This window comes from Pelobates fuscus, chromosome 2 (assembly GCF_036172605.1).
Source record: "Pelobates fuscus isolate aPelFus1 chromosome 2, aPelFus1.pri, whole genome shotgun sequence".
Taxonomy (NCBI): Eukaryota; Metazoa; Chordata; class Amphibia; order Anura; family Pelobatidae; genus Pelobates; species Pelobates fuscus.
Genome location: NC_086318.1, coordinates 128738442 through 128763261, shown reverse-complemented (window position 1 = coordinate 128763261; position 24820 = coordinate 128738442). Strand labels below are relative to the sequence as shown.

The following is a 24820-nucleotide window of genomic DNA, read 5'->3' as shown; positions in this document are numbered from 1 at the left end:
ACGTCAGTAAGCCTTCTTCAGTAATGGGGAAAGTGATAGAAACCATGTTAAAGAACATATAGTTCACCACTCCTGCCATGGGGTGCAGATCCCAGAAGCCTCCGCCTGGAACCACAACAGAACAGCGGGACATCGGAGCCATGCTACAGCAGCACACTCCAGCCAAGATGGCGGCAGTGGAACACTTACCTCCATCAGGAGTCTCCCACGCAGCATTACTGGCTCCCCCTCAGGTGCAGAGCCCACCAGAGGACACACAGCAACAGCTGACAACACAGAACCTGCAACTAAGCAGGACCTCCAAATCCTACACACTATGGTCAATGACATCCAGAGACTCCTCACTGCTGTTCTGAAAATTACCATGCAACAGGTGACAGGCCAGATGGCAGCAGCTGAAGCAGAGGTAAAGGAGATCCGGAATGACATCTCCACTATGCAGGCCTCCATACTACAATTTCAAACGGCCCACCACGCCCTCTCATTGCAATTGTCAGTGCAAGAAGACAGGTCTCGCCGCAACCACATCAAGATTAGGGGCAAAGCCTCTACAGTCCCTGGGGAGGAATTACCACACTATGTGAGAAGACTGCTGACCACAAGGAAAATCAACATTGCTGGGCTATATCGCCTCCCTATGCCAACTAAAACTACTTCCACAGTGACCAGGGACGGAATACTCCGCTACTCACTACCCCAAGACAAAGGGCACATCATGGCAGCAGTGAGGAACAAGACCCCACTGATATTTAAGGACTCCCAACTGTTTTTTTTTACCAAGACTTATCCAAAGCAACACTGCAATGGAGGAAATCTCTGAACTCACTCACCACCCAACTACGCACCGCAGAAGTGACCTACAGGTGGGGGACACCGAGATACCTCCTCATCTCTCACAATGGCGCCATGCACAAACTAACTACGGGGACTGACATACCAGTGTTCCTCTCTGCACTGGGCATAAGGGATGTGACAGCCTCCATGGCAGATCCACGCCACACAAGGGTGGGATCTGGCTAACGTAGTCCCATTTGTGCCGAGACCTGAAACTGGCAACCTACTTGCCACCTGACTGGCATTGGCGAAAATGGTCACACCCCAAATCCAACCGAGGAACTTACAGAACCCGCGGCACTGTGCTGCAAAGTTTTAATGTTAATTTTATAGTTCTACATTATGTTTCTGCTTACTAGCTACACCCACACAATTCTACAATATTGGACCTGGGATGCATAGGAATAGGGAGCCCCTGGCTGATCTCAATGCACAAGCACAATAGTGCCACTTATGGCCCTGGACCTGTTCCACACAAATTTATATAGTGTACAACTACACAGCACAACCCCCCACCCCGATGCTCCCTTGGTTAGGGGCACCACCTGTCCTGCGTGGTCCACCCCACACATAATCAGACACCTCTCCGCATGAAGGGAAACACACAATCGGTACCCACTTACAGAATGTTGCTTGCTTTTAATCTATCTCTACTCCACCAACCTGTTTGTGTTCCTAAGCCTGATCACAACACAAGAGCCAATACAAATGGTCTGCAAATACCTATACTCACCTCGGAACATACAGCTCTTACACCACCCTCCCTAGGTTAAGACAAAAATACACAAACGTACTTATTGTCACGTATTTATCTGCACATAAAAATGTGATTAATGGCATTTAATCTGTTTAATCTGGCACTGTCCTGACAGGAAAAGTTGTGCCGAGCAGCAATCAATCCACAGGAGGGTTTGTGTTGAGCAGCAATCAATCTACAGGAGGGTTTGTGCTGAGCAGCAATCATGCAAATAGGAACATGGTAACTGCCTCTGGGGTCAAAGGCCGGTTACAACCAATCAGATCCACAGGTGGGGTATTTAGGTCCAGTTCTCCTCTTGCTCTGTGCCTTGTCGTGGTTTCTCTTGTGGTTGTCCGAGAGCGCGTTATTGATTCAGATTTTTCTGGTTATTTGACTTTGGCATTAATATTGACTTCCCTGTTTTCTGGCATCCCTGACCCCTGGCTTTTCCTTATCGTTGTGTCTCTTTCTGTATCCCTTGACCTCAGCTATTTCTGACTATTCTTTGGTACTCTAGTCCGGCCATTCTAAGGTCTGGTATATGTTACCTATCGGTCCTCTGTGTTACACAATTCTATGCGCTGGATCATACTGTAAAACTGACACGTATACACCATGTTAGTTGAATGCTAACTAGGGATACACTCATGTTATATTTAAAAAAATGTGCACAACCACAGTCACATCAACTGTTTAATGCTGGTTATATAATGCCGTTTGATATGCTGAAGTGACATACATGCATATTTGTTACGCTATGCACATCAAGAATTAAAAAAACAAAACACATGGATTTCAAGATAAGATATAACATGGGTTTACTTCAGGGAGATCATGCCAAACTAATCCTATGCATTTTTTTGATTGGGTAACTAAAATAATAGATATGGGTGGTGCAGACATTGCTTACCTAGATTTCGGTAAGGCTTTTGACACTGTTCCACAAAGAAGGCTTATCTATAAACTGCAATCATTAAGTATGATTCCGATATTGTTGAATGGGTAAGGCAGTGGCTGAGTGAAAGGCAACAGAGGGTTGTAGTCAATGGCGAGCTAAGTGTGTTGTAAAAGATTCAGTGCAACTATGTGCCTCTATCTGCAACTCTTTTGGATTATCTTTACAGTTACCCATCGAACGTGCTTTTTAACAATGTAAGTAGATATAAGGGAACTCACCCAGTCCCTCTCACCAGTTCCCTAACTAGTCATCATTACATTCAACATGTCACATACTCCAAACTTATTATATACCATCAACCTAGTCACATTTATCCAGCAACACACTCTGTCACCCACCCTCATATCATTACAAACAGCCCCCAACCTAGTCACCCCACTAGCTGAATAATATAAATATACCCACCCAGTCACATGTCATAGCCTCTCTCATTGATCCATCATTCACCTCCCTATTTACATAAATCTTCTTATTAAGTTAGTTAAATTTAATAACTCAACAAATAACATAGCTCCCACACCCAACACTCTATGTTCATCCACCAATGCATCCAAATTCACCTACCCATCTAAAAAACCATTCCCTACTATGTACAACAAGCATGTCAAACTCGTGGCCCACAATGCATATCTTTGCGGCCCAGTTTGAGACATGCTTACTTAGGCAGAGTAGGCACCTGCTCTCCTTACATTGCAGGTGCCTACTCTGCTAAAAATTTACCCGGCCAGGGAGGAGAGGTCCCTGGTGGCAGCGAGGGAGCTCAGTTTTCCTGCTCCTCACTGCTCCCTCACGTGCCCTCTGTAGTGATGCTTGATGTGGAAATATGATGTCATTCAAGCACCTGGCATTACTAAACTGCACACATGAGGGAGCAGTGAGGAGCAGGAAGAATGAGCTCCCGAGAGATCCCCACTGGATCCCAAAGAGAGGCCAGACACCAGCACCCAAAGGTAGGGAGCAATAAAGAAAATGATGTTAGTGTGTGCAAGAATGTGAAAATGTGTGTGTGTGTGTGTGTCTGTCAGTGTATGTGTGTGTCTGTCAGTGAGTGTGTGTCTGTCAGTGAGTGAGTCTGTAAGTGTGTGTGTGTGTGTGTGTGTCTGTCTGTCAGAGTGTGTGTGTGTGTGTGTGTGTGTGTCTGAGAGTGAGTGTGTGTCTGTCACAGATTGAGTGTGTGTCTGTCACAGATTGAGTGTGTGTTTGTCAGAGAGTGAGTGTGTGTGCCTGTCAGAGTGTGTGTGTGTCTTTCAGAGTGTGTGTGTGTGTCTGAGAGTGAGTGTGTGTCTGTCACAGATTGAGTGTGTGTCTGTCACAGATTGAGTGTGTGCTTGTCAGAGTGTGTGTCTTCTGTCAGAGAGTGAGTGTGTGTGTGTCAGTGAATGTCTGTCAGTGAGTAAGTGTGTGTGTTCCTGTCAGTGTATGTGTGTGTCTGTCAGAGAGTGAGTGTGTGTGTCAGTGAGTGTGTCTCTTAGTGAGTGTTGGTCAATGTCACGATGGCCGCGGCTGGACAGTGGAGCACCTGGAGGTGCAAGGAGGCACGCAAAACCACATCACATTCCGACATGGCATCAACATGCTCCACCTTCACAGGTTTTTAAGGAGTAGCGGGAGGACCCGCTTTGGCACAGGGTGTGGACGGCGCCATTGGATTCCAGAGTTAGCTTGTTGCCTAATATTTTTTTTATTTTTTTTAAACAAGGGCTGGGGTTTAGTAGAGAGAGGTGCTGGGATTTAGTATAGAGGGGGAGGCTGGGAATTAGTAAAGAGGGGGGACTGGGATTTAGTACAGATGGGGGACTGGGGTTTAGTAGAGGGGGATGTGTTTGTTTTTTATACTGTACTTTTCAAAAAACACTTATGTTTCTATGGAAATTTAAGGTTGTTGTTTTTTTTTGTGGCCCACATAAACTTAAACCTTGTTTATGTGGCCCATGCTTGCCGATGAGTTTGACATACTTGATGTACAAGTTTACATAACTCATTATTTACATCATACACATATTATACACTGGTGCATTTAGACAAATTACATATATGGTCATATACAGACATATGTGAGAAATATGCACCATTGGCTGGTTAGGATGTTGGAAATGGAAAATATGTTCCACCAACATCTGAAAGAACGATCGTTACCAGTGACATATTTCCCTACATTTTTTTAGAATTATGTTTCCTAGGATATCCTTTATCACTGTGTATTGCAATACTCTTAATCTGGCATCTGAATTACTGGACTAATTACTGTAATCATTATATATTTTTAGATAGGCAGACACACAGGTAATGAGAGAGTGCTTTAGATGTGAGCCTCAAACTAAAGTAGCAGGTAGGCTTCATTGCTCCAATATCATGACGATCTGGAGTGGAGATCTGATTAGTCTTAAACATTGAACTTGACTAGCAGATCAACTAGTACCTAAAGCTTGCAATACCTCCCACCGTGTTTTCAAGAAAGAAACATGCATTTTCACCTACACTAATCTTTACTTAGTAACATATAGATTTGCAAGTACGCATGCTCTGAGTATGTTTTTGGCACGTGGGTAATTAAAAAATTGATACTAATTGTGAATCCAGTATGCAATTGCATGTATCTGTTATTTAAATGCATTTGTATTAAAGTAAAGCCATTTATAAAATGTTTATTTATTAATTTGATTTACATTTACCTAAAATAAAGAGTTGATTGCATAGGCGGCAACAAAATTATCTGATTAGTAACAGTAGCTTGTATTTGTGTAATATTTGCATGATAAAAGACTTTCATCAGTTACTGTTTTAAATGTTTTATTCTACCTTCAACTATTTTGACACTGGTTTCTAATTGAAGCTATAAAAAGGTCATTTTTTTGCTAGAGTTAAGTTCCATAATTGCTTTCTGAGCCTTGTCTGGCAAATTTCAAATGTCATTTCATAAACAGCTTAACAAGCCTAAACAGGCAGAAATTGTGTCATAAATTAATGAGATGACTATTACTTAAAACATGGCAAATGTGAATAAAATTGCATTTAAAGAAGGAAAACTAAAGCAAAATTCAGAAAGGACAGCAACATATATTTAAAGTTTGAAAATATTATTATTCAATAATATATTTAATCATGAAAAACGTGCCTAGACTTACATACAGATTAGTCATACAGATTAGTCCAATTCCTCTGAAAACTACCACTACTATAACAAAAATCTGCTTGCAGTTAGGTAGGATGTTACCTTCCTAAATTATTAAACAGGTGATTCTAAGCACCATAACTGTTACAGCTACAATGGTGGTTATGGTGCCAGAAATATACTGATGTGTCCCACTCTGGGGGTCAAGCCATTTTTGAATGATCTGAAATGTATGTGGATCTCCAGGTTATGCACGGTTTGACCATTTTTATATCCCTATGGTGTAAGTTCCCATGTCAGCCTTAGCAATATAACCTCAGTCCATCTTTGGACAGAGCAGCAGCTGCCACTCCTCAGCCAATAACATCAGTGCAAAGTTGGACGAGACTGCCACTAAAGAACCCACATTAGTGACATACTTGTTAAAAAATATTTGCCAGGGAACCCTTTATATCTTCCAGAGTGTATATTGCTTTAACTTTAAACTTTATAATGGCTACCTGGCCACATAGTGTTTTTATTAAATTAATAGGGATATTAACGAAACACTGAATTTTGTCTTGATGGAAAAGGGGGAAAATGACTAAATTCAAACCGCACTGGCAATTTGCAGTTTTACTAAAGCCAATTTTGATTGATCGAAATTCAGATGGTCCAACCTGATTTGAAGCATTCAATGTTTTTGTAGGAAACTAACAGGGTACTTCACTAAACTCTGGATTTTCTCCAGATGGACAAAATCTGGTGAAAATGACAGAATTTCGAACTCACTGGTAATTCACAGATTTTCTAAAGACAATTCTGATTGATTGTTATTCGGCCGGTCCAACCAGATTTGAAACATTCAGTGTTTGGATTAAAACTGGTGCTTTCTCATCAGTATTCTAGTACAAAGTATAGGAATTGGAAGATTCACTAAGCAGTGGTTTTAACAAAATTCAGAGCCGAATACATCTGGTAGGATGCACATTCACAAATTATTATTCACTTGCTTTTTTTAAAAACTGACAATTAATCTGTATTCTGTGCAGGGAGTTAAGCATTCCCTGCTCAACTGCCTGCACAGAATACATACTAATTGTCAGATAATGGAGTTTTTTTCGGTTTTCACTGTACACTGTACAATTAGAGTTTAGCTGACACCTGGATGTTCTGAACTTTGAAGATTTTTTTTTTTTTTAACAGTGAGCAGCCACAGGCTTTGTTTAATAGACATGCCCCTACTTGCGGTATAGCGAGTAGGGGCGTAATTTACTAATACTAAGTGACCAGCTTCTCTAGAGTCTGTGTCACATGCTGCACTGGCAAATCACAGCCATGCCATTAGAAGGCATGGCTGTGATGGCTTCTAAGGGCACACGAGTCAAACGCTTGTTGATTGGCTGCCCTTCGGCCTTTCAAAACGCGTCATTAAATCGCCGAACTCTGAACTCCAACCCGAACATACAGTGATATGTCCGAGTTCAGGTCCGTGGTCCAAAAAACATAATGTTCGTTACGAAACCGAACTTTTCAGTTCGGGTTTGCTCAACTCTATGTACAACCAAAAAATGCATGTATATGGCTGAAGGATCCTGCAATATAATAAAGGTAGGGATGTCTAATTTCTTTACATATACTTCATTTTAAATATATATATATATATATATATATATATTTCTGTTCAAAATGGGACAAAAGGATTATTATATTAAACAAAAATTGAGTTATCAGTTGTCTTTTAAACTGCAAGGGGCAGTTTTAAACTTGAATTACTGTTGATTGACATGGTGGTTATTTGTTGTCATTTTATTGCCCTAAAACTCAAAAATTAAAAATCTAAAATTAATGGATAAACTGAAAATGAATAAAACTATTAACCATTGCTTTAGCATAATATCTTGATAATATCAAAGTCATTTTAACCCCTGAAGGACTCATGACATGTGTGACATGTCACGATTCCCTTTTATTCCGGAACTTAAGGGGTTAAACAGTATTTCATTTATATTCTCTCTGCACTCTATGCATTTAAAAATTACGTAAGATACTCTATGCTTTCTGTTCGTAATATGTAATTGCCTATGATAATCTATTTGTATATGACTTGAGGCAATTACCTCTCTAATGACACTCATGACGAGCCAGGCCTAGATTAGATTTAATTAAAAACACAATGTATGGACCATGTACGTGTTTATTTAAATTTTTGTTAATTTTACTGGGTGTGATTTTCATGGGTGTGAAGAAAAACATTCACAGAGAATTGTATGACCCACAACAATACAATTAGGCCTGCTTTATTTTTACATCATACAATATTCAATGAAAATTCAGAGGTAAAGTTTTATGTGTTTCACTGCAAAAAGAGTTAATCATTTGTGCAGGGATCAAAATTCCAGGGTGTTTATGTGTCACCATGTGAAACATACTATCAAACTATCTCCACCGTGGCATAAGCTTCTTCAGAATCGTAGAAGCATACCCTATTCCAGAAACTACTACATGGCATGAAAAAAAAATCAAACATGATTTATTCTTAAGTACAAACTTCTGTTAACCATCAGATTTTTCATTCCACCCCACTGGTGTATACAATGTATACTGATATGATTGATCACTGTCAAAATCTGCGCTGTGGAAGAGAAACTCATTTCACTGTTTTATTTATAAAGCTTACTATTCTCTTTTTGGCACTGTAACTTGCATGACCAACAAAGGGAGACTAAAATTAAAGATAACAATGTTTACAGAATTATCACATGACTGAGAACCACAAGGACTGATCTCCAGCAGTTTGTTGTAAGACAGTCTTCCCTCTTTGGGAAATAAAATATATCAAGCCACCTGTTAACATACAAAGTAATATAACATATTAAAAAGACAGCCCCACAGAAAGGGCAAGAAGAAATGTATGTTGTTAAAAACCTAAATAATAATGTTAAACGAAAGCTAGCTACTGAGTTTCTCTAGGCTTTGCACATTCTCAGAGTTGTCATATTCTTTACTTTTGTTACAGAGCATTGGGCTCATCTTAAGCTAAAAGTGTAGTCTACACATGAATCCTGTGCTCACTGGGAGGTATCATCTACACCTTACTGACAAGGCACAAAGGAGGCTGAAATGATCTTATGTGGTTGCGGTATCTCCAGTGCCAAGAGAACTTGCTGGAATTTTGCTACTTGACTGCCCAGAATACAAATATAAGTGTCCGTTATTAATGTATGTCCCTCAGAATGGTGCATTTTGTCCTTCTGAATCGATCTTAACAGGCAATTGAATCTACTTTTTCTCTGTAAAATGTGTTACCCATTTTTGTACATAATGCACATTTCTTTCCCTAGAACTAAAACAACTTGAATAGTGCAATTGACTTCCCAAATGACTGGATAATTGTTCACTAAAGTAGAAGATAACTCACTTAAAGTATCCATAAAAAAATGGTTTCATTTTCAATCAGATCTTACAGCACGAAATGTTTGCTTTAAAATGTATATCTGGCTCTCTTATTTGAACTTTAATCACACTGGAAGCTGTTGCAGGTTCTGCCAGTATATTAATAAAGCAGGAGGCAAGTAATTAGTTGTCATCATATGTGTAGGGATGGTGTGGCTAGTGCGTATAGGTGTATAAACAAAGTCATTTAATTCCTAAATCGCAGATAACTGAGCAGTGCGGCTGCAGGGGCATGATCTATACACCAAAACTGCTTCATTAACCCCTTAAGGACACATGACGTATCTGACATGTCATGATTCCCTTTTATTTCAGAAGTTTGGTCCTTAAGGGGTTAAAGGAACTCTACAGCATTAGAAACACAAATGTGCACCTCTAGTGCTTTCAGTATGACAGCCAATAGAGATATTTAATCCTGCAAAGAAAATATTGTTTTCAACTGCAGGGAGACCTGGCACTCAGTCCACTTTTTTGAGATCAAGTGGCCTGAGTCCTTTCTGCTACAATTGTTTTGTTGCTTAGTGTCCTCTTAACAATATAAAGCCTAATTAAAAAAAATAATAATCTAAATATAGACCAGTGTCTCATATCCATATATCTATTCAAATGAAAAATATATTTTAAATTTCAATATCTAAAATTCAAACACCCTACAAGATAGTTGTTTCCTTCAACTAGAGCTTTCCTTTTTATCACATCACTTTTATATTGATTCTTCTCTTCTATAATATTGTTTTTAAATATCCAAGATAATAATATTTAGATGTGAGTGGATGATGTATTTATGGACAATATGGAGATACTGTACATTTTAATAAATATTTTTGATAGTTTAAATAAACACTCTACCTTTTTTGTAATTTCACTTGTCACTTGTTGGAGGGATGGCGAAACAATGGACTGAAGGCTGGCATTACCACTAATTGGCTGGTGAAGGCCAATATATGCCACTGAATTGCTCTCTAAAATTCTTCTAAATTCCTGCAGTAACAAAAAAAAGGTAAATATTTGTCTATTAAAAACAAGCATTAGATTGATGTATATGGTGATATAATATCACATGTTTTAAGAGAACATACAGCATTTATTGGAAATATGATGATGTTTCACACATAAATATTTTTTTATACACAATATATCCTATAATTTAAGTGGTAATGTGGAAAGTTTTGCTAATAAAACTGAATTGTTTCCCTTTTTTAAAATAAGCAAATAAAAGTTAAATAAAAATGTTTACGAGTTCTTAGAGTGCTATCTGAAGACTATAGAGTATATATATATATATATATATATATATATATATATATATATATATATGTCAAAAAGAAGCTCTTGCACTCCAACAAAAAAGTTATTTGATACCTGGTGCTCTGGTAGCTTGAGAATATAGATAGAAAAAATACCGGCACTCCTAGGCTTTCCAAGAAAGTATTCTTTATTCCAGAGGATAAGATCAATGTTTCAGCTCTATTACGGAGCTTTCATCAGGACACTAGTGTAATGGAGCTGAAACGTTGATCTTATCCTCTGGAATAAAGAATACTTTCTTGGAAAGCCTAGGAGTGCCGGTATTTTTTCTATATATATATATATATAGGAAAACAGAGAACAAAAAGTTCAGTGTCTCTGGGTGTACACCTGTGCCGACAACCCCGGATAACCCGAGGAAGTAATGCCGAGTGTCTACTCAGAGACTGGTGTACCAATTAGAGACTCCAGATGTCTCAAGAAGGGGCATAACCCCATATATACAAAATCAAACAACAAAAAGGACAGATGTGGTCAGATTCAAGAAATCAAATGAAACTAACCGCATCTCTGGAAATAACTATAGCGGCAGTGTCTAGGATTATAATGCTGGCTGTCGGTAACAGGTGTAGCTGTGAACCGCTAAGGGTGTCACTATAGACCCATGAGCAGAAAAAATGCTATTAAATACCAAAATGAAGTATATACAAAAAGTTACTGCTAAATGCAAAAAATAAATAAAGTATATACAGTGGTACTAGGATTCCACGCCTGTCAATAGAAGGATATGTATAGGTAGGGATATAATGAGCCAAATGGCAACAGCAACTCACCCCTAATTATCAGCTTTAATATAGTGCACTATAAGGAGATGAGAAAAATCCCCAAGTCCCAACCATAAATACCTCCTATAGAGATAGTAGTAGATACAGGGTAAACAGAGGCTCCAAATGAGGCTAGTACAGGGGTGAAGGGAGATTGAGGAGGGTATGCAGTGTTAATAGCAGTCAAATTCGGACTGCTAGTTTTAAATTTAAACAACCTCTCTCCCTGTAAATCCTGTACAAAAAGGATTATAGGTCCCCAAATCACAACCATAAATACCTCTTACAAAAAAATACTAATGATAGGTAACAGGTGTAGCTGTGAACCGCTAAGGGTGTCACTATAGACCCATGAGCAGAAAAAATGCTACTAAATACCAAAATGAAGTATATACAACAAGTTACTGCTAAATGCAAAAAATAATAAATAAAGTATATACAGTGGTACTAGGATTCCACGCCTGTCAATAGAAGGATATGTATAGGTAGGGATATAATGAGCCAAATGGCAACAGCAACTCACCCCTAATTATCAGCTTTAATATAGTGCACTATAAGGAGATGAGAAAAATCCCCAAGTCCCAACCATAAATACCTCCTATAGAGATAGTAGTAGATACAGGGTAAACAGAGGCTCCAAATGAGGCTAGTACAGGGGTGAAGGGAGATTGAGGAGGGTATGCAGTGTTAATAGCAGTCCGAATTTGACTGCTATTAACACTGCATACCCTCCTCAATCTCCCTTCACCCCTGTACTAGCCTCATTTGGAGCCTCTGTTTACCCTGTATCTACTACTATCTCTATAGGAGGTATTTATGGTTGGGACTTGGGGATTTTTCTCATCTCCTTATAGTGCACTATATTAAAGCTGATAATTAGGGGTGAGTTGCTGTTGCCATTTGGCTCATTATATCCCTACCTATACATATCCTTCTATTGACAGGCGTGGAATCCTAGTACCACTGTATATACTTTATTCATTATTTTTTGCATTTAGCAGTAACTTTTTGTATATACTTCATTTTGGTATTTAGTAGCATTTTTTCTGCTCATGGGTCTATAGTGACACCCTTAGCGGTTCACAGCTACACCTGTTACCTATCATTAGTATTTTTTTGTAAGAGGTATTTATGGTTGTGATTTGGGGACCTATAATCCTTTTTGTACAGGATTTACAGGGAGAGAGGTTGTTTAAATTTAAAACTAGCAGTCCGAATTTGACTGCTATTAACACTGCATACCCTCCTCAATCTCCCTTCACCCCTGTACTAGCCTCATTTGGAGCCTCTGTTTACCCTGTATCTACTACTATCTCTATAGGAGGTATTTATGGTTGGGACTTGGGGATTTTTCTCATCTCCTTATAGTGCACTATATTAAAGCTGATAATTAGGGGTGAGTTGCTGTTGCCATTTGGCTCATTATATCCCTACCTATACATATCCTTCTATTGACAGGCGTGGAATCCTAGTACCACTGTATATACTTTATTTATTTTTTGCATTTAGCAGTAACTTTTTGTATATACTTCATTTTGGTATTTAATAGCATTTTTTCTGCTCATGGGTCTATAGTGACACCCTTAGCGGTTCAGAGCTACACCTGTTACCGACAGCCAGCATTATAATCCTAGACACTGCCGCTATAGTTATTTCCAGAGATGCGGTTAGTTTCATTTGATTTCTTGAATCTGACCACATCTGTCCTTTTTGTTGTTTGATTATATATATATATATATATATATATATATAGGGCCCTGTATATATATATATTCATGCGTACAGAACTCGCCCTTCCCACAAGTCACACTTTTTAACAAAGCCTCGCAGACCATGGAAAATTATAAACTAGATCCTTTAAACAGCCTAGGAACAAAGTGTTACGTTGAGCATAGGCTAAAGATGATCCTACTTGCAGGTGCATACTTCAAGGTGATAAAAGGAGGTAAAAGCCACGAAAGAAGATGGGAGAGCAAGTTACACAAGGGGTTTAGAGACAGAAGGAATAAGAGATAATGAAGTGGTGATTAGAGATACAAACAGGGGGTACAATACTCTAAAGGGGTAAGACATGCCACCGGTTCTTTTATTTTTTATTTTAAATTTCTAGTTATATTATATGGGCACATCTTATATTCCAATGCACCTTTAATTTAAAAAAAAATCAGTAATTCACACTTATAGTCACAAAAGTAAACATATTCTCTGCATGTTCTTAAAAGCATGGAATGATTATGTAATACAATTTTTATTGAGTTAGGGATTTTAAATATGTTTTGACCTAAGGAATGCATTAATCATAATCACTTTTAGTATAATCTATTCTTTTCTAGAAAGTCACATCATTTGTTATCGTAACAGCATCTATAAATTTAGATTTCAAAAAGACATATCTAGAAAAATCAGTTCTATGAACTTTTGGTCTCTCTTTACTAGGCTAAGTACTTTCTACACTTATAAGCCAATCAGCAGAAAAATATTTTCATTATATTGCTAAGATGTCAGTTAGATAAAGTCAAAAGATACTTAAGTTTTAAGCCTTCTTTAGTTAAATACATGTCATTACATCATTTTATTTTGTGTTATACAGTTTAAAAATAGTAAACAAAATTTAAAAAAGCATATTTATTTCTATTTCTATTTATTAAACTTCCCAAAAAGATTGTACAAAACAAAATAGTCTGTATTGGGTAGTCGGATAGTCATCTGAATATAGTTCTTCCAAATATTGTCCATGCTAAAATATGTGGAAAAACTATTTGGACAATTCAAAATTTAGCAAAAATGAGTTAATCAATGTGTACTGCAATATATACATAATATAAATATTTAGTATAATAAAAAATATGTATATATTTTGCAGTGTTTGTATGTGTATTTATAACCACCATTTGGTTTACAGATCAAGTAAAAAAGAAATATAATACATATTATATAATCTAGATTTGTACAAATCTATTTTTTTTTACTGCTCCTACATTTCCCCCTCTATTAGTCACTTCTCACTTGATCAGAGAATAAAATAAAAATTTAGTGGTTGTCCCCTAACCAACAATCATCTTTTTTTTCCTCATCAATCATCTTTTTTTTGGAGGCATGGAGTTCCAAATTACAATGTAAATAAACATGCTCGTCCAGTGCACAAGTTGTTTGTTAGGTTATATTTGCCGACTGTCTAAATGCAGACAAATTTTAATTTGGTGAAAAATAAATGCACTAGTCTACTTTTTATTTTACACTAAAGGTATTTTATTTTACTAAATCCAACTTATAACGCCTTCAAAATGCATTATTAACCCCTTAAGGACCGGACTGTTTTTGCGATGTTGTACATTTGCGACCAGGCATCTTTTTACACTTTTGTGGTGTTTGTGTTTAGCTGTAATTTTCTGCTCTCTCATTTACTGTTCCCATACAAATTATATATTGTTTTTTTCAGGACAAAAGGGGCTTTCTTTACATACCATTATTTATATAATCTCATGTAATTTAATTTTAAAAAAATGAAAAAATATGATGAAAAATTGAAAAAAATACACGTGTTTTGACTTGTATGTGAAAAATCTTTTACTCATCTACAAAAGCGAATGAAAAAAACTGCTAAATAGATTCAAAATTTTGTCCTGGGTTTAAAAATACCCAGTGTTTACATGCTTTTTGCTATTGTTTTTGCATGTTATAGGGCTATAAGTACAAGTAGGATATTGCGGTTTCAAAACATACATTTTTAAAATGTATCAATAGTGACATTGTAACACTATTATCTGTCATAAATTGCTAAATAACACCCCAAAGTTAGCGTTCATATTTGTTTGTGTGTGAAAAATGTAAAAAACTAAATTGAACGCTAATTTTGGCCAGTGTTTGTGACTAAGTGGTTACTAAAGAAGACTCGACATACCCCATTTGCAATACCTTGGGTTGTCTTCTTTTGCAAATGGTATGCCATCATGGGGTAATTCTCATTCCTGGGCTACCATACGCTCTCAAAGGCAACGTAACCAACCTGGCCGTTTTCAATGTAAAAATATTTGACCCATATATTTGACCCTGTAACTTTCAAAAACGCTATAAAACCTGTACATGGGGGGTCCTGTTCTACTCAGGAGACTTTGCTGAACACAAATATTAGTGTTTCAAAACTGGAAAATGTATCACAACAATTATATCATCAGTAAAAGTGCTGTTTGTGTGTGAAAAATGCAAAAAAGTCACTTTCACTGACAATATCATCGCTGTGATATGTTTTACTGTTTTGAATCACTAATATTTGTGTTCAGCGAAGTCTCCCGAGTAAAACAGTACCCCCCATGTACAGGTTTTAGGGTGTCGTAGAACGTTACAGGGTAAAATACAGTGATAGCAAATTAAACTCTCTGGACTTTCGGCCTGGGTTGGCAGGCAGGTCCCTTAAATTGCAATCAATAAAATAACTTAATTATGTAAAAATATTACATAAATACGCACGTATAATTTAAATATATATGCATATTTATATATTTGAAGGCTACGTGTATATTTATATAATTATTTATGTAATTTTGTATATGGACATATGAATAGTTTGCATTCTTTTTATTTATTTATATATACATAGATATATATACAATTTCACTCTAAGTGTATTTTGATATAAATATATATATATATATATTAATATCAAAATACAGTTAGAATAAAATTTTGTATAGATATATAATTTTTTTTACATTTTTATTATTATTTTTAATTTTTTTAATTTAATTTAAATTACTTATTATTCATATTTTATAATAATATATATACAATATATAGTTATTATATATATTATATATATACGTGTGTAATTTAATTATACGTGTATTTTTATATTAATATATGTACATATTAATATAAAAATACACTTAGCATGACATTATATATATGATATATAGACATATATTATATAGGTATAATATATGTCTATATATCATATATATACACATATATAATAATATTTTTTTTTTATTAACTTTCACTTTAATTTTTTTTAGGATTTTACACATGCAGGGAGACTGCCTGTCAGCACAGACAGTCCCCCTGCAGGCAGATACTTGGACACCTATTGTGACCATGTGGTCACCCTGTTGGGCGATCACATGGCCACAGGGGTCCTAAACCGCCATGGGGAGACTGTCTGGGCTGCAGGCAGTCTCCCCACAACAGGAGCACCACCGATCGCCGCCGGGGGAACGACGGCGATCGGGTAAGTACATTGGACGGTTAGGACGGTTCAGGACCGTCACCGGTCGGCAACGCAAAAATGCCGATGATGGTCCTGAACCGTCCTCCGTCCTTAAGGAGTTAAACTAATCATTTTAGAATACATTTTTAGAATAAAATTGAAAACCAAACATCCAGGTTGGTAGATTAAAATGACGTTATGCCTAATCTTACATTTACAATTCGTAATATGCATTGCTAAGTGTTTAAGCATTCCTTTCAAGCTATATTTTTACATGTTATTTTATGATGATATTTTAATTAGCATCCTATTAAGGGTTAACAGGTATGTAGGGGTTCATCATAATATTTTGCCTTTTAGTAGAAAGGTTAACTGTTCGTGTAGGACTCACTTAAGAGGTTTGTAATGACAGAACAAGTGAGCTTACACTTTCATGGTCATTGGAGTGATACTAAAAGTATTGAGTTATTTAAGTGTGCATAGGGATTTTGGATATTGTGCATATCCATTTTTGGGGGGAAGGGAGGGTTTTTACCTCTGCCCATTTGTATGAGCCAATGTTCCCAAACTGAGAACCACCCCATGAACAGAAAATGATCGTCCTTTGTGGTCGCCATCCTTCTTTGACCTTTGACATTAAAGATTCAATTATCGTTGTCATAATTGCAGCTGCACTTGCCCACTCCTGAGGGTTTTGTCCATATTTGCCTTTATGAGGTGCACCAAGTATAATGTATCTATCTAAAAAAGAAAAGAAAAATAATGTATATTAAATCTTATAATTCTTACATTAATTTATAGTTTAAACAATGTGTTTTTTTTGTGTTATGAGATAGAAAGGATATAGTGTTAGTGCACATACTGCTGTGAACATGATTTTTTTAATTTAGAATCCACAACCCATTATACAATATTCAAATCACTTTATTCAGCTTTTATGTAAGTTGCTTTTTGGGTCAACAGTATTATTTAATTGGTTGTGCATTAAGGTTTTTATTAACTAAATTAGAAATTGTAATAGCAGACAAGATAACTACACATTTTGGCAAAAATAGCCAAACTGGAACATATCACTTAGGATTCTTTTCATGTCTGGTCATATTGGGATCGGTGGAACCTAAACATAAAGACTGTAGCACAATAAATAGACTTTCCATATAATGGTAGAGGAGTCAGAGAGAAGTCTGAGGTCAAGGAGAGAAGAAATACAGATAAACGATATAGCAAGCCAATGTCAGAGGATTGTGGAAATCAGGAGAAATGATTAACCAGTCAAATCCGATACCAGGAAAAAGGATACACAAGGAAAGCACTCTTGGACTACTAGAACCACAACAGAACAACATGGAGTGGGAGAGGTAAGGATACATAGGCATGACTTAATTTCTATTGGTCCATATCCTAAGGGAAATCCTTGTGATTGGTGGATGGTAGAAACCCTTTACTTCTAAGGGGAATAGGATAGCCATAGACTTCAATGGGCAGGCGAATTTTAAAACCCACTCTCTTTCTGGCCACAATAGTGATGGAAAAGTTGTTTCAAGGGGACTAACACCTGGATTGTGGCATGCCGGAGGGGGATCCATGGCAAAACTCCCATGGAAAATTACATAGTTGATGCAGAGTCTGGTTTTAATCCATAAAGGGCATAAATCGCCTAACATTCCTAAATTTTTTTGGAATAACGTGCTTTAAAACATCAGGTATGATGTTGTATCGATCAGGTAGTGTAAGGGTTATGCCCGCTTCACAGTGACAGACCAAACTCCCCGTTTAACGCACCGCAAACAACCGCAAACAGTCCATTTGCACAACTGCAAACTCCCCATTTGCACAAGGTTGGATACCAAGCTAGCCATGTCCCGTTCCTTGTCCTCACTGATGTCACTGAGGTCTCCCTTCCTCCACCCAGGAAGCAGGAGATGGAAAAAGATGCTTGGTCGGTCCTCCTACTTCAAATTTGGGGCACTGCACGTGCAATCTAATGTGCCACCAGATAGGAGTGGTGTGTTAAGTAGTACTATTCCTATCAGTTTAATCCCTGTTACGTCCCCTATCAGGGGATGTGTATATAAGGCATCGATTTTAGGAAGCGGGAGATGGTGTAACGAGATTATACCCCAACACGCAGGATTCAGCTAAACAGAAGACAACACAGAGGGAATATACGTCTACCGGTCCTTAGAGTGGCCGGACTCGACGTATATAGGAGAAGTACAGAGTCAGGAACGATCCGAGGTCAAGCGCACTAAGAGACAGCGTAAACTAGGACTAGCCAGGGTCTGGTACACAGTAAACAGCAAGCCGGCAAACAGAACAGATAAGGATAAAGAGTAAACAAAGTCAGAATACAAAGCCAAGGTCAAAACGGAGAAACACAACTGAACACCACAAGCGCTAAAGGGAACTGTAGCAGAAACCACGATAGGGCAAGGAACAAAGGGAAAGAGGTAAATATAAATAGCCAAACATCTATTATGATTGGTCCCTGTCATATCCACACCCCCAAAAGGTAATTGTATGGGGAGTGTGGCATGACAGGGACCAATGGGAGACCTTTTCTAATTAGGCTCCCACTGTCCCTTTAAGAGCGCACCCGAGACTCGCGGCGCGCTCTTAGTGTCAGGCGGGACACGTGACCGCTTCTCGCGGTCACTGCCCGCCTTCCATTTCTAGCCGTCGGATGAACCGCGCGGCTTGTGCAGCAGCTGAGCCGCGCGCGGCTTGAATAGAGGACCCTGTCCGGCACCTAGATGGGTAAGTACCGCTACAGATGGAAAAAAATGGTTGGTCGGTCCTCCTACTTTAAATTTGGGGCACTGCGCGTGCAATCTAATGTGCCACCAGATAGGAGTGGTGTGTTAAGTAGTACTATTCCTATCAGTTTAATCCCTGTTCCGTCCCCTATCAGGGGACGTGTATATAAGGCATCGATTTTAGGAAGCGGGAGATGGAAAAAGATGCTTGGTCGGTCCTCCTACTTCAAATTTGGGGCACTGCGCGTGCAATCTAAAGTGCCACCAGATAGGAGTGGTGTGTTAAGTAGTCCCCCTCATCAGGCCTTTTTTAGTCGAATGTATCGCCCACTGTCAGTCCCTTCGGGATCCATCCCTCATTCATCTTAATAAAGGTGAGGTAATCTAGACTTTTTTGACCTAGGTGACTTCTCTTCTCAGTGACAATACCTCCTGTTGCACTGAAGGTCCTTTCTGACAGGACACTTGAAGCGGGGCAGGCCAGAAGTTCTATCGCAAATTGGGATAGCTCAGGCCACAGGTCAAGCCTGCACACCCAGTAGTCAAGGGGTTCATCGCTCCCCAGAGTGTCGATATCTGCAGTTAAGGCGAGGTAGTCTGCTACCTGTCGGTCGAGTCGTTCTCTGAGGGTGGACCCCGAAGGGCTGTGGTGATGCATAGGACCTAAAAAGCTCCGCATGTCCTCCATCAACAACACGTCTGTAAAGCGTCCTGTCCTTGCCGGCGTGGTCATGGGAGGAGGAGGATTACTTTCACCTCTTCCCCTGTTAGATTCCCGTTGTGCTGTGACATCACCCTTATACGCTGTGTAAAGCATACTTTTTAATTGATTTTGGAACTGCTGCATCCTTTCCGACTTGCCGTAATTCGGTAACATTTCAGGCACTTTCTGCTTATACCGGGGGTCTAGTAGCGTGGACACCCAGTACAGGTCGTTCTCCTTCAGCCTTTTTATACGAGGGTCCCTCAACAGGCACGGCAGCATGAAAGACCCCATTTGCACAAGGTTGGATGCCGAACTACTCATGTCCTGTTCCTCGTCCTCAGTGATCTCTCTGAAGGTATGTTCTTCCCCCCAGCCACGTACACCACCACGGGTACCAGATAGGTGACAACGAGCACCCTGGGATGCCTGTTGTGGTTGGTCTTCCTCCACCTCAAAGCCACATTCCTCCTCTGACTCCTCTTTCTCACAATCCTCTTCCAGCGTTGCCGCAGGTCCAGTAAGCGATGCTGATAAGGCTTTTTCTGGTGGTGATGGTGACCTCAACTCTTCCTCTTCACGCTCAACTACGGCCTGATCCAGCACTCTTCGCACGGCACGCTCAAGGAAGAAAACAAATGGTATGATGTCGCTGATGGTGCCTTCGGTGTGACTGACTAGGTTTGACACCTCCTCAAAAGGACGCATGAGCCTACAGGCATTGTGCATGAGTGTCCAGTAACGTGGCAAAAAATTCCTAGCTCCGCAGAGGCTGTCCTAGCACCCCGGTCATACAAATACTCGTTAACGGCTTTTTCTTGTTGGAGCAGGCGGTCGAACATTAGGAGTGTTGAATTCCAACGTGTCGGGCTGTTGCAAATCAAGCGCCTCACTGTCATGTTGTTTCGCCACTAGATATAGGAAAAGTGCGCCATGGCCGTGTAGGAATGCCTGAAATGGCCACACATCTTCCTGGCCTTCTTAAGGATGTCCTGTAAGCCTGGGTACTTATGCACAAAGCGTTGGCACGGCACATGTGTCAACTTGCCCAAATGCAATGCCACCAACAAATTTTTTCCGTTGTCACAAACCACTTTGCTGATCTCCAGTTGGTGAGGAGTCAGCCACTGATCCACCTGTGCATTCAGGGCGGACAGGAGTGCTGGTCCAGTGTGACTCTCTGCTTTCAGGCAAGTCAACCCCAAGACGGCGTGACACTGCCGTATCCGGGATGTGGAACAGTACCTGGGGAGCTGGGGGGTGCCGTTGATGTGGAGCAAGACGCAGCAGCAGAAGAGGACTCAGCCGAGGAGGTTATAGAAGAGGATGGAGTAGGGGAAGTAGAGGAGGTGGCTGCAGGCTTGCCTGCAAGTCGTGGCGGTGTCACCAACTCCTCTGCAGAGCCACGCATTCCATGCTTGCCAGCCGTCAGCAGGTTTACCCAATGCGCAGTGTAGGTGATATACCTGCCCTGACCATGCTTTGCAGACCAGGTATCAGTGGTCAGATGGACCCTTGCCCCAACACTGTGTGCCAGACGTGCCATTACTTCCTTTTGCACAATCGAGTACAGGTTGGGGATTGCCTTTTGTGCAAAGAAATTTCGTCCGGGTACCTTCCACTGCGGTGTCCCAATAGCTACAAATTTTTTGAACGCCTCAGACTCCCCCAGCTTGTATGGTAAAAGCTGGCGGGCTAAGAGTTCAGTCAAGCAGGCTGTCAGACGCCGGGCAAGGGGGTGACTTTGTGACATTGGCTTCTTACGCTCAAACATGTCCTTGACAGACACCTGACTGTGGGCAGATGAGCAGGAACTGCTCAAGGCGAAAGATGGAGGGGTGGATGGTTGAGAGGGGGCAAGGAGGACAGCAGTGGTTAACGTGGCTGAAGATGCTGGACCAGGAGAAGGATGGCAGCTTTGAGTTTGTGTGCTGCTTGTACTCATGTGTTGATCCCATAGGCGTTTTTGATGTGCGATCATGTGCCTTCGCAAAGCAGTTGTACCTAGGTGGGTGTTGGACTTCCCACGACTCAGTTTCTTTTGGCACAGGTTGCAAATGGCATCGCTGTTGTCAGAGGCAGACACACAAAAAAAATGCCACTGTGCAATGAGAGCATTCTGGTGGTGTCAACAGCATGCATTGATTGGCGTGCTGTCTGGCTGACTCCGGGTGCCGATGCATGCTGCCTGACTGTGCCACTAGCTCCTTGCGACGACCTCCCCCTGCTTCCAACTTGTCTCCTCCTCCTTCTCTCTGTCACCCCATCTGAACTTTCCCGCTGTTCTTCTTCTCTTCTAGCGGGCACCCACGTGACATCCACGGACGCATTGTCATCATCAACCGCTTCACTTGTATCTGACAACTCAGCAGAGGAAGCAGCAGTGGGTACAACATCATCATCATCACACCGTACGTGTGTAATGCTACCTGACTGAGACATATCCCTGTTATCTACATCCTCTTGCAATAATGGTTGCGCATCACTCATTTCTTCCAACTGATGTGTAAATAACTCCTCTGACAGATCAAGTGAAGCCGCTGTGGTGCTAGTGTTGGTGGTGGCGGCAGGCGGGCGAGTGGTAACTTGAGAGGTGCCCGAAGCTAAGCTGGAGGAGGATGGTGCGTCAAGGTTCTGAGTGGAAGCTGTAGAAGATTGGGTGTCCCGTGTTAGCCAGTCAACTATGTCCTCAGAACTTTTCAAGTTCAGGGTACGTGGCCTCTGAACACTGGGCATTATTCTAGGGCCAAAGGGAATCACAGCACCACGAACCACGACGGCCCCTGCGGGGTGGCCTGCCTCTGTCTGTAATTTTTTTTTCAATTAGTGGTACTATGCGTGCAAGCTAAAGTGACAACAGAAATGAGTGGCATTGGTGTGACACTGTGCCCTGGCAGGCCCTGAAACACACACTCGTGAAGGAAACTGACTGCTATTATATTACAGTCCAAAAAGTTTAGTTTTTTTGAAATGCAAGCTATTGGGACACCAGATATGAGTGAGTGGTGGCACTGGGCAGACCCTGAAACACACACTCGTGAAGGAAACTGACTGTGATTATATTACAGTCCAAAAAGTTTAGTTTTTTTTAAATGCAAGATATTTTGACACCAGATATGAGTGAGTGGTGGCACTGGGCAGGCCCTGAAATGCACACTAGTGAAGGAAACTGACTGCTATTATATTACAGTCCAAAACGTTTTTTTTTGTTAAATGCAAGCTATTGTGACACCAGATATGAGTGGTGGCACTGGGCAAGTGGGCACAGTATACGCTGTGAGCCTGACACACACGCTGGCAGACAACTAACTGCTATTCAATCTATTACAGTCAAAATTTTATTTTATTTTTTTAAATGTACACTACTGTTACACCAGATATGAGTTGCACTGGTGTGACACTGTGCCCTGGCAGGCCCTGAAACGCACACTCGTGAAGGAAACTGACTGCTATTATATTACAGTTCAAAAAGTTGTTTTTTTTTAAATGCAAGCTATTGTGACACCAGATATGAGTGAGTGGTGGCACAGGGCAGGCCCTGAAACGCACACTAGTGAAGGAAGCTGACTGCTATTATATTACAGTCCAAAAAGTTTAGTTTTTTTTAAATGCAAGCTATTGGGACACCAATGAGTGTGACACAGGCTGGCAGGCAGGCAACTGCAATTACATACTGATGTTCTAGCCCTAAAAAGGGCTTTTTGGGGTGCTGTCCTTACAGCAGAGATCAGATGAGTCCTTCAGGACTGTAGTGGACACTGAATACACTAGCCTAGCTATCAATGTCCCTATCAAATCAGCAGCAGCTACACTGTCCCTACTCTCACTAAGAATGCAGCTTCACAATGAATGTAAAATGGATGCTGTCCAGGAGGTGGGAGGGTCTGGGAGTCAGGGTCTGCTGCTGATTGGCTGGAATGTGTCTGCTGACTGTGAGGTACAGGCCGTGTCAAAGTTTACTCAATGATGACGAAAAGGGGGCAGACCGAACAGCGCATGTGTTCGTCGTCCGTGGCGAACGCGAACAAGCAATGTTCTCCAGGATCACTCCACATCACTATTTATAGGTTCAGGTTGAGGTAAAGCAAGGAGTTCATTGGTGGGTGGTCTTAATACCAAATGAATGTACATGCGTCTTTGTCTCTTCCTGTGTACATCTCTATCTCAGGCGATTGTGTATATGGGTGCAATAACCTCAGAAGCTAAAGTCCTGAATTATATAATGTAATCTGAAACAGAACATGATCCCTGCTTAGTTCTCAGTAATACCTGGGTCTGGGAGTGTGAGGTCTGTGTCTTAAGCTCCCTGACTAGATCACTTGGGGGTTTGCACTGGGGGAACACTGTTAAAGAAGAGGGGTTAATGGCCGTGAAAATTGAAAAAGAATGACACGTAGGCAGCTAAAGAAAAGGGAAAAAGAAAGTGAGAATTGAGAGAATGGTAGCACTGGTAGAGAATGCTGAGGGTACGCTGCTACACAAGAGGGTATTAGAAGTGAAAATTAAAAGAAAGGTAGTTATTTAGATGAATGTGACTCTCCATCCTTTAGATGACGTGGCATCCTGCCCATGTGCAAAATAAGCTTGTTGATCCCCTGTCTTAATCCAGGTCAATATGCAAAAAAAAAAAAAAAAACAGTTTACAGTATGACATAGCAACTTTGCAGGTTTGCATAGATTCCTGATGTTAATCTGGTTAATGTCTCAAAGTGTCATGAAGAATTGCCCTAAAACAGTCTAGGATAATAATAACAGACTAGATAGGATAGATATATTAACGGTCCATCGAGTGGCTCGGCTTAATGAACAATTGAGAAGAAAAATAGTCAAATTCAAACTTGGTCAAGGTAAAAAAGATAGAGCATAACATAAAACTATCCGAAGTCAGTTAAATGGTGTGTCAATTAAACATATAGACTAGCCAGGAAAGGATTATAGAGAAAATCAGGGTCAAGACCTTAGCCTAGGTCAATACCAGTAATATCACAATGAATCAAGGAATGTACTA

At 40.0% G+C, this 24820-nt stretch overlaps 1 protein-coding gene across 1 annotated transcript in view; it reads right to left on the bottom strand.

Annotated features, from left to right (window-relative positions):
- Positions 1–24820, bottom strand: part of NAALADL2 (N-acetylated alpha-linked acidic dipeptidase like 2) — a 711495-nt gene that overhangs the window by 246593 nt on the left and 440082 nt on the right. Inside the window, exons 8-9 of the mRNA XM_063442690.1 lie at positions 16889–17090; positions 9928–10059 (exon numbers count right to left, since the gene is read on the bottom strand). Of these exons, the coding sequence (XP_063298760.1) occupies positions 9928–10059; positions 16889–17090 (334 nt within the window). The remainder of the gene's footprint in view (positions 1–9927; positions 10060–16888; positions 17091–24820) is intronic.